The 15,857-nt window shown below is 48.4% G+C and overlaps 1 protein-coding gene across 4 annotated transcripts in view; it reads left to right on the plus strand.

Moving 5' to 3' along the window:
* The window catches only part of HYDIN (HYDIN axonemal central pair apparatus protein), a 409,263-nt gene that overhangs the window by 304,804 nt on the left and 88,602 nt on the right, over positions 1–15,857 (plus strand). For all 4 annotated transcript variants that reach the window (XM_051847253.3, XM_070062720.2, XM_051847256.3 and 1 more), the window contains 7 exons: positions 998–1,618; positions 2,281–2,502; positions 5,575–5,783; positions 5,965–6,147; positions 6,802–6,921; positions 9,401–9,560; positions 9,652–9,824. In XM_051847253.3, the coding sequence (XP_051703213.3) occupies positions 998–1,618; positions 2,281–2,502; positions 5,575–5,783; positions 5,965–6,147; positions 6,802–6,921; positions 9,401–9,560; positions 9,652–9,824 (1,688 nt within the window). The remainder of the gene's footprint in view (positions 1–997; positions 1,619–2,280; positions 2,503–5,574; positions 5,784–5,964; positions 6,148–6,801; positions 6,922–9,400; positions 9,561–9,651; positions 9,825–15,857) is intronic.

The raw sequence follows: 15,857 nt of genomic DNA on the forward strand, positions 1-15,857 counted from the left end.
TGGCATATCGTCTAGTTGGCTGTATTTCTTTGTGAGGACTAATCGCTGCTTAAACCCTCCTAATGTTCTTGTGTTAGAAAGCCATGGGGCCGGCATTGTGGCATAGTGGGTAAAGCTGCCGCCTGTGACACCAGTATCCCATGTGTGTGCCAGTTCAAGTCCTGGCTACTCCCCTTCCGACCCAGCTCCCTGCTAACCTGCCTGGGAAAAGCAGCAGAAGATGTCCAAGTCCTCGGGCCCCCGCCACCCACGTGGGAGACCCAGAAGAAGCTCCTGGCTTTGGCCTGGTCCAGCCCCAGCCATTGAGGCCATCTGGAGAATGAACCATTGGATGAAAGATTCTCTCTCTATTTCTCCCTCTCTCTCCATAACTCTGATTTTCAAATAAATAAATAAATCTTAAGGAAGGAAGGAAAGAAGGAAGGAGACAGGAAGGAGGGAGGGAGGAAGAAGGGAGTCAGGTAAGGAAAGAGGGAAGGAAATTATTTTCTTACTGTTTCTAGTTCTCTTCCAAATCTTCAATCTTGGCTTTTAATTCCCCCAGAACATTAAACACATTACTTTAAAGTCCTTGTCCGATCGCACTGACACATGGAGTCCCTGTCAGTCTGTCCAACCGTCAGTCTTTTGCCCTTGATGTAAGCTTACGTGGTCTTGTCTCTTTGGGTGCCAAGTTCTTTTTATTGAGGGCCAGATACTGGCAGCAGGTACAGAAGCCTCGAGTTTGCTGACCTTCTCCTGTCGATCCTTCAGAATAGCAGCTCTCAACCGGTACCAGGCCCCAGGCAGATCCCCCACAGGGAGGAACCTACAGGGCAATGCTGGATGAAAAGTGCCCGGAGAGGTTCTCAGGCACAGCGTGAGTGTGCACAGAGGGCCTGAGTGCTGTGAGGCCTTCTCCTGAAACCACACGTCCCTTTGCCGGGCCGTATGCAATCTACGTCTCCTTCTAAGCTTCCTTCTCCCTGAAGCGCCTTGTGTGTGTCTTACCTTCCAGCTTCTCACATCCACCAAAGCAGATATCAAGATGGATTCCCTCGAAAGGAAAGTGTCTGTTAGGGAGCAAGCGGCAGCCGAGAAGGAGGAGCCGAGCAAGAAGAAGAAAATGGCGGCGGACGGCAACACGCTCGGGTTTCCTCTCGTCCAGGAGCAGGAGGACAGCGAGGGGGACTTCCCCAAGGACACCGACAAGCAGCTGGCCCAGAAGTTCAAGGCCTACGAGTTGAGTCTGAAGGACATTCAGAACATCCTGGCGTCCTGGGACCGGAAGCAAGGCATCCCGCTGCACCACGCGTGGCTGGAGGAGGCGCCCCACGAGCCTGACGACCAGCGCCAGGTGCCCTCGGGCGGGCGCCGGGGCCGCAAGGAGCGGGAGCGGGAGCGCCTGGAGAAGGAGCGAGCCGAGAAGGAGCGCCAGGAGCGGGAGCGGGCCGAGCGGGAGCGCCTGGAGAAGCTGCGGGCCCTGGAGGACCGCAGCCACGACGAGGGAGACGGGGAGGAAGAGCGCGAGGGCAAGAAGGACCTGGGCGTGCCCTTCATCCACATCCAGGTCCTGGACGCGGAGGGCTCCAGCTGGAAGCAGGCCCTGGAGAGTGACAAGCTTCCCAAAGGCGACCAGGTGCGGCTCGTGGCTGGGGTGGGAAAGAACAAGGCAGGTAGCAGGTGCCGGCCCTTCTACTGAGAAATCCATGACCCCTGAATTCCACTCATCCCTTACGCCCACCCCTAGTGGCTTACGGCCCTTCTCCCGTGTGGCAAAAGAAAATCCATAGAAACTGCCTCCAGTCTCGATTATTCCATCTCACCTCATAAAAAGCCGCTGGTGCGATTGGTTTTTAGCACTGGCGTTAAGAGATGGCAAGGCAGCTTGCTCAGGGGCGAAGCAAGAAACCCACACACTCCGAAGTCTTCTTCCACAAGCCTCCCTCAGACAGAAATCCTCCCGTCACGGCTGGCAGTGGCGCGGAGGGGAGTTCACTGCCCGATTGCACGGTCAGTTAAGCAATCAACATTAAACTGTGGGAAAGGCCTTGACGAGATAAGTGCCGGAGCACACAGCCCATAGCGAGAGCCCCCACCTGGATCCAGAGTGCGCTGCTCTGGAAAGATCCGCACGTCCCTCATGCCCCTTCCCCGAAACACGCCCATCGCAGTGGCCTGGCCCAAGAACGCGGGGACAGAGGCGCCAGGGAGGGAGGGAGCCACCTGTGCTCCCTCGGGGAGGCAGCTGGCCTTCGCCCACCCTCTGCACGGGAAACTGACCACAGGCCTCTCCCTCAGATCCTCGAGATCCTGGGCCTGGGCTCCTGTGGGCCGCCCATCCCGCCCCCCACCTTATTCTCAGTGATCTCCTACCCGATGAAGCGGCTGTCGCCAGCCACGACGGACATCATGAAGCACTTCGTGTTTGTGACCCCACCCTCTGATGATCTGTCCCTGCTGGACGAGAAAAAAGAAGCGGAGGCAGAAGCAGAGCTTTTAACAGCCGCCATCACCCTGAAGGTAAGGGGCCAGCAGTGAGACCCAGCACCCGGGCGGACTGCAGACGCCAGGGCAGAAGCTCCCCCTCCGCGTGGCCAGCGGATTGAGTCTGGGGACCCTGCAGGAGTTCCCCCCGCTGCACTTTCTCTGGGTTCGTTCATCACCTGCCAGGAGAGAAATGCAAGTGAGGGCTTCTCCCCTTCCAGCCTTTCTAGACTGGGAGGGAGGGTTTAGGGAAGCTGTCACATGACCCTGAAGCTCACCAGCAAGAAAGAATAAGCAAGATGAGCTCTTAAAAAAAAAAAAAAAAAAAAAGATTTATTTATCTGAAAGATTTACACAGAGAGAAGGAGAGGCAGAGAGAGAGAGAGGTTTTCCATCCACTGGTTCACTCCCTAGTTGGCCACAACAGCCAGAGCTTTGCTGATCCGAAGCCAGGAGCCAGGAGATTCTTCCAGGTCTCCCACGTGGGTGCAGGGGCCTGAGGACTTGGGCCATCTTCTACTGCTTTCCCAGGCCACAGGAGAGAGCTGGATTGGGTATGGAGCAGCTGGGACTCAAACTGGCACCTATATAGGATACTGGCACTGCAGGTGGCAGCTTTGCTCATTACGCCATAGCGCCAGCCCTACGAGCTCTTTTTTTAAAGATAGGAAAATGTATCCTGAGGCTAAGGTGATTCACACAGTGCATTAGATTATAAGAATCAACAGACACGAGTTAAGGGAACACACACCACTAGAGAAAGAACATATTATTTGAAAAATTATGAATGGAAGATTGGATAAAGTCACTTTTTATTGCCTCACAATAGAATAAATAAATTCCAGCTGGAATAAAAATATAAATCAAAATTAAATCATGTAAAAATGGAAGAAAATATACATTTTATTTAATATATGAAGAAATATATACATTTGGAATATGGAAAAATATACAATTAATAGAGTGAGTCACAGAGGAAAATAAATTTGACCAATAAAATGAAGTTGTGTGTATTCGAATTATAGAAAGTTTTTTTTATTCCTGGTAATAATGGTGGCCCCAAATTTAATGTCTCCACACTGCTTCCTAAAGACTTACACATCAACAAAAACCAAGTAAAACCCAACCGCAGGCTTTGCCCACAGCATGACGAGGTGATGTAGACTTCTCTAGGCTATAGTTTACAAGTAGGCAGCAGTCAGTGTCGGCAGGCAGCATCAGGAGGCATCACAGGGAAAGCGAGCTCACGGTGAAATCTAAAATAAAATATAAAAATCTGCCATCGTCATCAGAAGCAGATAGTATACCAATCCCTTACTCTGAAAAGCTGCCCATGGGAAGAGAAGTTAAGCAACATGTAACCTATCATTATCAGAGGAACACTAATTATTCTCCCCCAATTGATTAATTTCTAGTAGAATGGAAGCTTAAAATTACAGGGTTAAAAGTGAGAGAATCAGAAAATCAGGGTTTTATTATTCCCAGTAACGTAATTGATTAAGGATCATCAGTGGGTACAAAAAAAAAAAAAGCAGAAGTTGAGCGGTCGCTGGGGAACAAGACCCCCACAGCAGCCAGAACGTGCACATGCAGGCAGTCGGTGGGTCCACCCAAGCCGCTGGGGCATGCCTGGCATCTGTAACCTTAGATCAGCCTGACAGTATTTGTCCCCTGTTGCGCGGGAGCGTGGAGTTCATGGCATCACCTATGAATCTAACCACACTTTTAAGTCACATTTTCAGTTTACAGGGAATAAAGAAATAAATTAAATAACAATGTAAGAATAGACAGAAAAATGTAGACGGTGGGATAATTTGGTAAGAACACAGATGCAGCCTCTCCAAGTGTAACTGGGAGAGGGTAGGATGGTCTAGAATAGAAGACACTAATGGAACATAACAGTGAAACACAACATAGGACCCTTGATGAGATGCTTATTTAAGAATGGTTATTAAAAGGCATGTCTGAGACAAATAGGAGAAGTTTAATATGGTCTGAGGGCTAGAATAATGTTGTGGGATTACTGCAGCTTTCCTAGGTGTGATGATAACATTGTGGCAATGCAGGGCAATGGCCTTGCTCTGGAGAGATGAGGCCTTTTATAGGCAGTCTCCATCTGCAACTCAGTTTCAAACGGGGAACTGGTATCAGCTGTTGGAGCTGTTACTGTAACAGGCCTTCAGCTTGCAAGTGTTCTAAAATGAACAGGTGGAAATGATAAACTGAAAGGCAGGGCCAGCGCTGTGGCATAGTGGGTTAAGCTGCTATCTGCAGTGCCAGCCTCCCATTTGTCCCATATGTTCAAGTCCCGGCTGCTCTACTTCCAATCCAGCTCCCTGCTGATGGCCTAGGAAAGCAATGGAAAATGGCCCAAGTACTTGGCCCCCTGCTCCCACATGAGAGACCCAGAAGAAGCTCCTGGCTCCTGGCTTCGGATTGGCCCAGCTCCTGCCATTGCAGCCATTTGGGGAGTGAACCGGCAGATGGAAGATCTGTCTCTCTCTCTCTTTCTTTCTCTGTGTCTATCCCTCTCTCTCTATGACTCTTTCAAATACATAAATAAATCTTCAAGAAAAACCTAAAAAGCAAAAAAAAAGAGAGAAATTCAAGAACATCAAGATGCCACTAGAAAAATGGGAACTTGGTATTAAATATGGATGATTTGTTTGACTGCTTCTACTTCTTCCCACAAGAGTGAGAGGTTATTTTTCAAAGTATCAGTTCTAAGAGCAAGGAGAAAGTGAGAGGAGATGGTATTGAATGGGATAGCCCAAGAAAATGCTGGGAAGGAGGCAAGTGGACGTAGTAACTGACCTAGCAACGCCAAAGCTGCCAGAAGCCTAGCTGACCAGGGTAGGATATTGCTAGGAGTTAAGTTTCTAGTTCTGCACGCTCCCTGTCAGCTTTGAGTTTGCTCTAGGATTTGGGTCCCTTCTCAGGGACTAGGGCACTAAGGATAACGCTGGCCTTGTCACTAACAGGGGAGGATGCAACTCCAGACACGTGCAGCACCGTCACCCCAGCCTCCAGCATGCTGTAGGCATCTTTGTCTTTGTTCGTGCATACATAAGATAGGTCTTTAAGATCTCATGCTCATTTTTAATCAAGGTGACAGAGGAGCAGACCGCCTCATCCAAGGGGGGCAGACAGAAGCTGAAAGAAAAAATAGAACCGAACCGCGAGCCTCAGAAGGACAAGCGCCGCATGGCCTTCAATAGGAAAGGCCTTTCTGGGGGAGCCACGGGAGCCGTCGCCCCCCTGTCAGACATCGAGCAGAACAGCTTCAGTGAGCAGCACTCCCAGGAGAAGTTCACCAGGTGGGCCTTGGAGCGAGCTGCACCCAGGGGGCGGGCACGAGGACGCCGCCGTCCTGCCCACGCGGCCCCATGGCCGGCCGTGCCCAGCCCCAGCAGACGGGACTCCTCCTGAGCAGCTCTCCTGTCTTCTCTCGGCTGGAAGGAAGTGCTCTCGCTTTAAAAGCTGTGTGGTCGTTTGCAGGCTGAATCACTTTCGCTGGATCGTGCCGGCCAATGGCGAGGTCACACTGCGAGTGCACTTCTATTCTAATGACATCGGGAACTTTGACCAAATGTTTAACTTCGAGATCCTCGGAACTCGCTGCCAGTACCAGCTGTACTGTCAGGGCGTCTGCACCTACCCGCACATTTGCCAGGACCCGAAGTAAGTGTCCTTTATTTCGAAGAGGTTGACTGGGATGTTTCAGCGTCCCCACCTCCCCCGACCCGCGCCACGGTACTTTGGCAAGAGGGCTCTGAAATAATGACATGGAATTGGGACAGCATCCCAGACCCTGTTGCTGTATCGGGCTTCAGTGTCACACGGATGACGTGATTCCACAGAGCACTACCAGACTGAGATACGCAGGAAGTAAGAGGGTGACAAGAAGCATAAAGCTAGTGTGCTCGTTTAATAATTAAGCAAATTTAAACTAATTTCGTATTTACAATAGGACTTTTTGTCCTGTAGCTTGAATCCAAGTGTCCACCAAAAGGAACCGTTTAGCAGTTCTCACCATAAGGGTTCTATGGTGACGTCAACTCAGAAGCTAACTGCTACTGCCCTAGTTTTCCATAGTGATCCCAGCCGGTCACAGCAGAACAGAACCTCCAAGCAGCTCTGTTCTCACTGTCTCCTCTAGAGGTGTCGGGGATAGGGGCAAAAAATCTCAACCAGGTCTTCAAACTAAGAACCACTGTTTTCAGACTCCTGCACATTTCACTGAGCAGATGTGTTGGGGTCACGTAAACAGCACATGGTACCATTGAACTTCCGTTGAGGCAGCCTGCCCTTGTCTTCTTTCTCCTCTGTGTTCAGGCTGGTGTTCCCTCAGTGTAAGAAAGACATGAAGATAAACGAGGTCATCTTCAAGAAGTACATTGTTAGCATGGAGAGGTATTGCTTCGGGCCCCTGCTTTGTGGAAAGTCAAGAGATAAGTAAGTACCGGGAGCAGATCCCATGCTCCTGGGTCAGGAGCCTTTACTAACCCTGCCTCACTTCTCCAAGCCATGGACCAGGACAAGCGGATTCTTGGGTCCTAAGTTTCTGCCAAGCACCCAGAGGAATAGTGCACCTTGGTGGGGACCAGGTTTCAGAGGGTGGAATCAAGAGTTCCCTTCGGGATCTGTGAAGTTTGAGGTACTTGGGAGATGCCGCTACTAGCCAAATGTAGCAGGAACTGGGCTGTATGCTGTGGCTTCTCAGGAGACACCTGTCTTCAAATCAACAAAAGTTGTGGGTGTGGATGGGGCCACCTCAGAGGAGGGCCTGCAGTAAGAAGGGAAAGGCCCAGGAAGGAGCCAAAGAAAAACTCCAGTGCACTCAGGCGGAGAGGAGGAGCTAGCAAAGGAGACAGTGAAGAGAGCTTCTCAGGAAAGGGCGGTGTCTTGGGGCCAGGAGAAGAGGTCCTACCTGTGCCAGGTGCTGCAGAAAGATGCAGGTGTTGACGTCCACAGGACTCAGCAACGTAGAGGCCACTGGGACCTTAGCAAGACTCTTCCCGGGGCTGGTGTTGCAGTGCAGTGAGCTAAGCCACTACATGGGCTGCTGGTGGCCCATGTCAGAGTGCCAGTTCACTTCCTGGCTGCTCTGCTTCAGATCCAGCTCCCTGCTAATGCTCCTAGGAAAGCAGCAGATCATGACCCACGAACTTGGGTCCCTGCCAGGCAGGGAGTTGAGACAGAGAACCAACCTCTCCACCCTGTCTTCATTTAATCCAGCCTTCGCTGTGCTACATAGAGAAGGTTTGTTTCTGTGCTTCCTCGGTGGCCTTAGTGGCCCGTCTTTGTCCTTCACTCCCTTGTGACCCCCCAGTTTATTTCCTGAGGTGCTGGTCTACGAAGCGAGGGCGAAGGTGAAGAAGCTTTGCTGGCGATGATGGAGAGGATCTTCAAGGCCCAGTAGAAAGGCTTGGGAGGGAGAAGGAGTGGGATCAGGTTGATGGACTTGTACAGACTGCAGTCCTGGCTGGGGCGGGGAGTCGGGGAAATGGCAGGTGTATAGAGAGATGTGTGTTTGGGACAGCACTGTTATTAACTGGGATGTGAGGCTTCATCTAGGAGAAAGGTGATTATGGTGGACTAAAACAGGGTCCAGTACAACGGAGTATTGCCCATTTATTCCTTTCAACCCTGCTGAGGCTCAGTGCCCTCATCTGCAAAGTGGAAAGACACCAGCACTGCCGTGTAGACAATCTGTAGACGTGCGTCCACGGAGCAGGGTGACACACCTGAAACCACGAGTGCCGCGCTGCGTGGTGGTGCTGATGAGTCAGACAGGAGGGCCCCCACCCTTTGGCAGTCCCTCACACACAGAGTGCACCTCTCTGACTCCAGCATGGTCTGTCATTCCCTCTCCTTCTGTCCTCTGTTATAGTCCATCCCTAGGGTTGTGCGGACTGTTTCTGACTTCCCAGCCTTTGCCATAATCTCCGATGATGGGCACCTTCACACCTGGTGCCTTCCCCTCTGCTTCCTTTTCTGTTCAGTTGCCATTGCCAATACCCACAGTTCTGGACTCTGTGGATCTCTCCCTAAGGGACGAGGAATGGAAACAGCCTCGTAATAGTGAGCAAAACCGAAGGAGTCCATGTCAGAACAGCAGTGTGCTGTGCAGATGTGGGAGGAAGGGGTGCACTGGGACGTCTGTCAGGTGGAGGTGCAATAACAAGCTAAGCAAACGGTCGTCTCTCCTGGGGACGTAAACACATAGGAGGATACGTCTGCATCCTTCCCAGTTAACAATAATAGCAACTAGCGTTCAGTGGGCATTTGATATCTGCAGCCGTTCTAAGAGCTTCAGGCACACAGTCTCGCTTAATGCTCAGCAGTCTCAAGAGATATTATCAACCGGTGTTAGAGATGCAGAGGCCACAGCTGGGGCTGGTCAGGTGGCAGTATTCTCAGAGCCGAGTCTGCAGAGCTACAGGTCTCGTGTCCATGGCTGCCTTGCCGCTGCCTGAGCGTAAACGGCCCTTTTAAATTGCCTTGCCTTGGAGCTCACAGTCTGCTCTCCCTCCTGGAATTATTCAGTTGTCAAAACCACATCCCAGGCCTGCACTGCAGCTCAATAGGCTAATCCTCTGCCTGTGGTGCCGGCACACCAGGTTCTAGTCCCAGTCGGGGCACCAGATTCTATCCCAGTTGCCCCTCTTCCAGGCCAGCTGTATGCTGTGGCCCAGGAGTGCAGTGGAGGATGGCCCGAGTGCTTGGGCCCTGCACCTGCATGGGAGACCAGGAGAAGCACCTGGCTTCTGGCTTCAGATCAGCGCAGTGCACCGGCTGCAGCAGCCATTGGGGGGTGAACCAACGGCAAAGGAAGACCTTTCTCTCTGTCTCTCTCCTCTCTCTCTCTCACTGCCCACTCTGCCTGTCAAAAAAAAAAAAACAACACATCCCCGTTTTTGTTCCCTTCCAGGTACAAGTCTTCCTTGTTCCCAGACAATGTGGAGACACTGACGATCCTCAACAATTCCCCCATGGTGGTGGAGGCATTCTTCTGTTTTCAGAACGACGTCAGAGCGAGCACCTACTTCCTGGAGCCCATCAACATGATTCTGAAACCCAGCGAGAAGCAGGTAAGCAGGTGCCCCAGGCAGGGCTTTCTCAGGGCGCCCGAGGCCGTGGCATCCTCGCCATAAATGTACTTTGTTTCCACTCTTCCATTAGACCCTAAACGTGTGGGCCTACCCTACTGCAGTGGGTACCTTTGAAGACAGCATTGTCTGCTGCATCAAGGAGAACCCCGAGCCCGCCATCTTCAAACTAAGCTGCCAGGGAATCCGCCCAGAACTAGAACTGGAACCCAGGCAGTTACATTTTGACCGGCTCTTGCTGCACAGGTGAGAATTCTAGACTCCAGGATTACTACGTAATTTAAGGAACATTTAGTCCCATGGTGACCAACTCATTCTGGTTTACTCTGGGTTTTACTGGCTTTTGACTGAGAGTCACATCCTGGGAAACTCCTTGTCCCTGGGAAGACCAGGATGTTAGTCATCCCATTTAGTTCACAGGTTGCTAACTTGGGTTCAGTTGATGGACTTAAAATGAACTGGACCCCTCCAAGATCAGCTGCCCAAGTGTGTGCATCTTGGCATTTTTCTCAGAAGAACTAGCTTCCTTCTGATTCTCAAAGTAGCCATTACCTGAAAAGATCACAATTTGTGCTCTAGAAATTAGCATACAAAACTACAACTTACATATCCATTCACTGGAATTATAGAATCATTATTTACATATATTATACATATTTTACATAGGAATTACATTATTTTGCATACATTTCTGAGCTTCTGAGAGAGACTATCATTAGGATACGTATCAATGAGGCCTCTTCCCTAATAAATATTGATTAGTGGAAGGTGTAATAATTGAAGTAACCAGAAGTGCTTTTTCTGGTCTCTGTGGTGAGATCCAAATTAGACACAACTATAGATGTCAAGCAGGTGTAGTCCAAAGTCTTGCCAAAGTCTTGTAACTTTGGGGCCATCACTTAACCTCCCTTAAAATTCATTTTCTTTATAGGATATCTCAGATTAATAATATAAACTCCATCTATTTTACATGTTAGGTTAATAACCAAATAACAAAGCCATGCAAGGGCAATGTATAGTAAGAGAAATAAAGAGAAATCTTGAAAGCAACTAGAGGAATATGAGCTATGTCTGACTTAACATCAGTAATGGAAGCCAGAAGACAAGGGAATGACATTGTCGATGTACTGGGAAAAAGTGTTATCAACCCAAAATTCTGTATCAAAAATATCTTTTAGAAATGAAGGTAAAATACCTTTCCAGGTAAACAAAACTAAGATAATTTATTACCAGCATACATGCATTACAAAATATTCTTTTGTAAGATTTATTTATTTATTTGAAAGAGTTACACAGAGAGAGAAGGAGAGGCAGAGAGAGAGCGAGCGAGGTCTTCCATCCACTGGTTCACTCCCCAGATAACCGCAATAGCCTGAGCTACGCCAATCCGAAGCCAGGAGCCAGGTGCTTCTTCTGGGTTTCCCACACGGGTGCAGGGGCCCAAGGACTTGTGCCATCCTCCAATGCTTTCCCAGGACACAGCAGAGAGGTGGATTGGAAGTGGAGCAGCTGGGCCTCAAACCTGCGCCCATGTGTGAGCCAGCTTAACCCGCTATGCCACAGCACTGGCCCCACAAAATATTCTAAAGGAAGGTCTTCAAACTAAAGGAAGTAACATCAGAAATCCTAAATTCAGAGATATAGGATTTAATGAAGGGTATTGAAAATGTTAAATATGTGACTTAATATAAAATATTTCACTTTGCCTTTCTTGATTTACGTTCAAAGGTGATTAACTAAAGATATTAATATTGTGTTGTAGAATTTATGTTATGTAGATCAATCTATGTGTGTACTTATGATATATATCAACAGTGCCTCATACAATGAGTGGTAGAGTATAAAAGGAATTACTACAAAAACAAGAATCTTACATCTTATATGAAATGATAGAATATCAATTCTTTTTTTTTTAAAGATTTATTTTATTTGAAAGAGTTACAGAGAGAGGTAGAAACAGAGAGAGAGGTCTTCCATCCACTGGTTCACTCCCCAGATGGCCGCAACGGCCAGAGCTACACCAATCCGAAGCCAGGAGCCAGGAGCTGCTTCCGGGTCTCCCACACAGGTGCAGGGACTCAAGGACTTGGGCCATCTTCTACTGCTTTCCCAGGCCATAGCAGAGAGCTGGATCAGAAGAGGAGCAGCCGGGACTAGAGCCAGCACCCAGATGGGATGCCGGTGCTCAGGCCAGGACGTTAACCCGCTGAGCCACAGCGCCAGCCCCTAGAATATCAATTCTAAAGTAGCCCCTGATAGGTTATGGATGCATATTGCAATCCATAGAGCAACTACTAAAATAAAAATAGTGCCATGCCATTGAGCTAGCACAAAGGAATGTATTCCTAAACCAGACCCACAGAAACAAGGTGTTTCCTAGTATCGAGCTTTGCTAGCAATTTCAAGGATATAAAAAATCGTAAGGTAGAGATGAAGGAGAAGGCACCTGGAACATCCTTTAGGATTATGCAGATTCTTTCTCTCCATATCAGGCCCAGATAAATAGCTTGGCCTCTAAGTGAGGTTTGTGTGTGACTTCACTCAACAGGGAGAATTGGTTATGAAACATATTTAGATTGTATTACATTTTGTTTATTTATTTATAAGGCAAGAGAGATAGACATAGAGGGCGACAGAGCTCTCTCGTCCGCTGGATTGTCACCTCAAAAATCTGGGCGTGGGCCAGGCCAAAGCTGGGAGCCAGGAACTCAACCCTCTGTCTCCCACGTGGTCTCCGTGAGCCATCGCCTGCTGCTTCCTTCCCAGGGCGTGCATTAGCAGGAAGCTGGAAGTGAGAACAGGGCGAGGACTGAGACCCCGGCATTTCTGTGTGTGATGCAGACATCCCCAGCAGTGTCTCAGTCACTGTGGCACGTGCCTGCAGCTGTAAGATTTTATATACAGGGCATCACCTGGGATCCATAAACCCAGTCCCAGAAACCCAGATTCCATACAAGTTTATTTACATAAGAAATCCTGAATCAGGAACATCCGGTTAACATCCTTCCAAGCGATGATTTGTCTCTTAGGAAATACCGTTAGTCTGTTTACTATCAGATCCAGTTAGCATGTTTACAAGGAGGTTAGACCAGGGTTCCTGCCTTCTTTTTCTGGGAGCATCTCCCCAGAATCAGGAAAGGAATGGATTATAAACCAGATGTAAAAACTCATCCACCCCAGAAACATAGCAAAAAAAAGAAAAGCCAATAAAGGAATTAAAACAATATTTAAGGATATTTGATTAAACTAAAGAAAGGCAGGGAAGAAGAAAGACATGAAAAAAGATAGGACCAAAAAATTCCAGACAGAAGAGGGTTTTTTAAAGATTTATTGATTTATTTGAAAGGCAGAGTTACAGAGAGAGAAAAAGAGGCAGAGAGAGAGAGAGGTCTTCCATCTGCTGGTTCACTCCCCAGATGGCCACAACAGCCAGAGCTGTGCCAAGCTGAAGTCAGGAGCCAGGAGCTTCTTCTGGGTCTCCCACATAGGTGCAGGGACCCAAGGACTTTGGCCATCTTCTACTGCTTTCCCAGGCCATGGCAGAGATTGTATCAGAAGTGGAGCAGCCGAGACTCTGACCAGCGCCCATATGGGATACCTGCACTGCAAGTGGCGGCTTTAATACTACACCACAGCGCTGGCCCCTAGAACAGATTTTTAAGACAAAAAATATTACCAAAGATTAAAAAGAATGTATTTCATAATAGTATAAGGGTCAAATCGTAAGGAAGACATAATTATTTTTTTAAATATTTTATTTATTTGAAAGAGTTATGGAGAGAGGGGGAAAGAGAGAGAGGGAGAGAGAGAGAGAGTGAGTGAGTGAGTGAGTGAGTGAGTCGGTCTTCTATCTGCTGATTCAGTCTCCAGATGGCCGCAACAGCCGGAGCTGTGCTGATCCAAAGCCAGGAGCCAGGAGCTCCTTCCGGGTCTCCCACGTGGGTGCAGGGATCCAAGGACTTGGGCTATCTTCTGCTGCTTTCCCAGGCCATAGCAGAGAGCTGGATGGGAAGAGGAGAAGCCAGGACTAGAACTAGCACCCATATGTGATCCTGGCGCTTCAGGCCAGGGCTTTAACCCACTGTGCCACAGCACCGGCCCCAAGAAGACATAATTATCAAAAATATATATATCCCGCCGGCACTGCAGCTCAATATGCTAATCCTCCACCTGAGGCTCTGGCACACCAGGTTCTAGTTCCGGTCGGAGCGCCAGATTCTGTCCTGGTCGCTCCTCTTCCTGTCTAGCTCTCTGCTATGGCCAGGGAGTGCAGTGGAGGATGGCCCAAGTGCTTCGGTCCTGCACCCCATGGGAGACCAGGAGAAGCACCTGGCTCCTGGCTTCAGATGAGCGCCAGCCGTAGTGGCCATTGGAGGGTGAGCCAACAGAGAAAGGAAGACCTTTCTCTCTGTCTCTCTCACTGTCCACTCTGCCTGTCAAAAAAAAAATATATATATATATATATATCCCCATAACAGAGCTCAAAAATACATAAGGCAAATACCAGTAAAACTAAAGAGACAACTAGATAAATTTGTAATCATGGTTGGAAATATTAATATTCATTTCTGAATGCTTAAGAGGACTACTAATCAAAAAAACAAAGTAGTGATAAAAGGATCCGAGCAACTGTCAACTGCCTTGACCTAATGAAAGTGGCGAGCACACTAAGCAACTGTAGAATCATGCTTGTTTCAGGTGTACGTGGAGCATTCACTGTGGAGTGCTGAGCATCATAAAGCACGTCTCATTACACTTTACCTGCTTAGGGTAGGTGTTTAGCCTGGTTCTTAAGGAGCCCGCATACTACATCAGAGTACCTGAGTTCAGGTCCTGGCTCCAGCTCCTGACTCCAACTTCCTGCTGATTCAGGAAGCTCTGTTGCCCTGGGAGGCAACAGATATGTTCCAGTTAATTGGATTCCTGACAGCCACATGGGAAACCTGGATTGAGTTCCAGCTCCCAGCCTTTTGGGTGCTAATCCAGTAGATGGGAACACACTCTGTCTCTCCCTCTCAAATAAATAAATACATAATTTTTTTTTTTGACAGGCAGAGTGGACAGTGAGAGAGAGAGACAGAGAGAAAGGTCTTCCTTTGCCGTTGCTTCACCCTCCAATGGCCGCCGCGGCCGGTGCACTGCGGCCGGCGCACCGCGCTGATCCGATGGCAGGAGCCAGGAGCCAGGTGCTTTTCCTGGTCTCCCATGGGGTGCAGGGCCCAAGCACCTGGGCCATCCTCCACTGCACTCCCTGGCCACAGCAGAGAGCTGGCCTGGAAGAGGGGCAACCGGGACTAGAACCCGGTGTGCCGGCGCCGCTAGGCGGAGGATTAGCCTAGTGAGCCGCGGCGCCGGCAATAAATACATAAATTTTTAAATGTTACGTAATTAAAATTATACAAATTATATTTTCTGGCTATAATGCAAATTATAAAATTATTGAATTATAGCCAGGCTTCTCAATTTCAGAGAAGGAAAATTCAAATATGAAGAGAGACTAGAGTGTAGCATATAACATTGAGTTGGAGCTGGAGGTATCAATATGAAGTCATTATTTTTAATATTCAGCCATTTTTAATTAATGGACAGATATAGGATAAACACAGATTTCCAGCTCTGTAAGCTGAGAGGACTTGAAGACAGTGAAACACCAGGAACAGTAAGCACACCAACATTCATATCTTGACTTCGAAACATCATTCTCCACGTAAAATAAACAAAGCACCACATGATCGACTCTTTCCAAAGCTGGGACAAGAAAAATACAAGAAGCTCCAGATGAGCTGGACACTTTTGGTTTAGCCAGAAAGTAAAGAAGTACTTACAGAGTCACAGAGACCTAGTGCAAGGACACAGGTGCCAACCTGAAGGGCCTCCCCGCTGGCTCAAATGACTGTCAAAATAAATGATGACTGTGATAATAAATGGATTGTAACCCATTAAATAAGACACCACTGGTGAATTATACTGATATAAAAAAGTAAATTAATAAATGAGTGCATGAAGGAGAATGGAATGCTCTTCTGGCCAGTGGAATACAAAGTAACAAATACAGAAGGGTTGATGGAGTTAGATTATGATCAACAGGTGGTAAAACTAGTATGCAGACCTTTAACCAGGAATAAAGTATTTAGATAGTCCCAAAATTCCTCCCCCAAGTTAGTTACTAATTATAACAGAAAAGACACTAAATCCACGTGGAGAAATCTGTTAAGAAGCACATTAAGCAAGTCATCAAGCCGACATCACTAATATTGGGGCAAGCAGATATCGTGGAAC

This window comes from Oryctolagus cuniculus, chromosome 18 (assembly GCF_051225735.1).
Source record: "Oryctolagus cuniculus isolate XC-2025 breed Fujian yellow rabbit chromosome 18, ASM5122573v1, whole genome shotgun sequence".
Classification (NCBI taxonomy): domain Eukaryota; kingdom Metazoa; phylum Chordata; class Mammalia; order Lagomorpha; family Leporidae; genus Oryctolagus; species Oryctolagus cuniculus.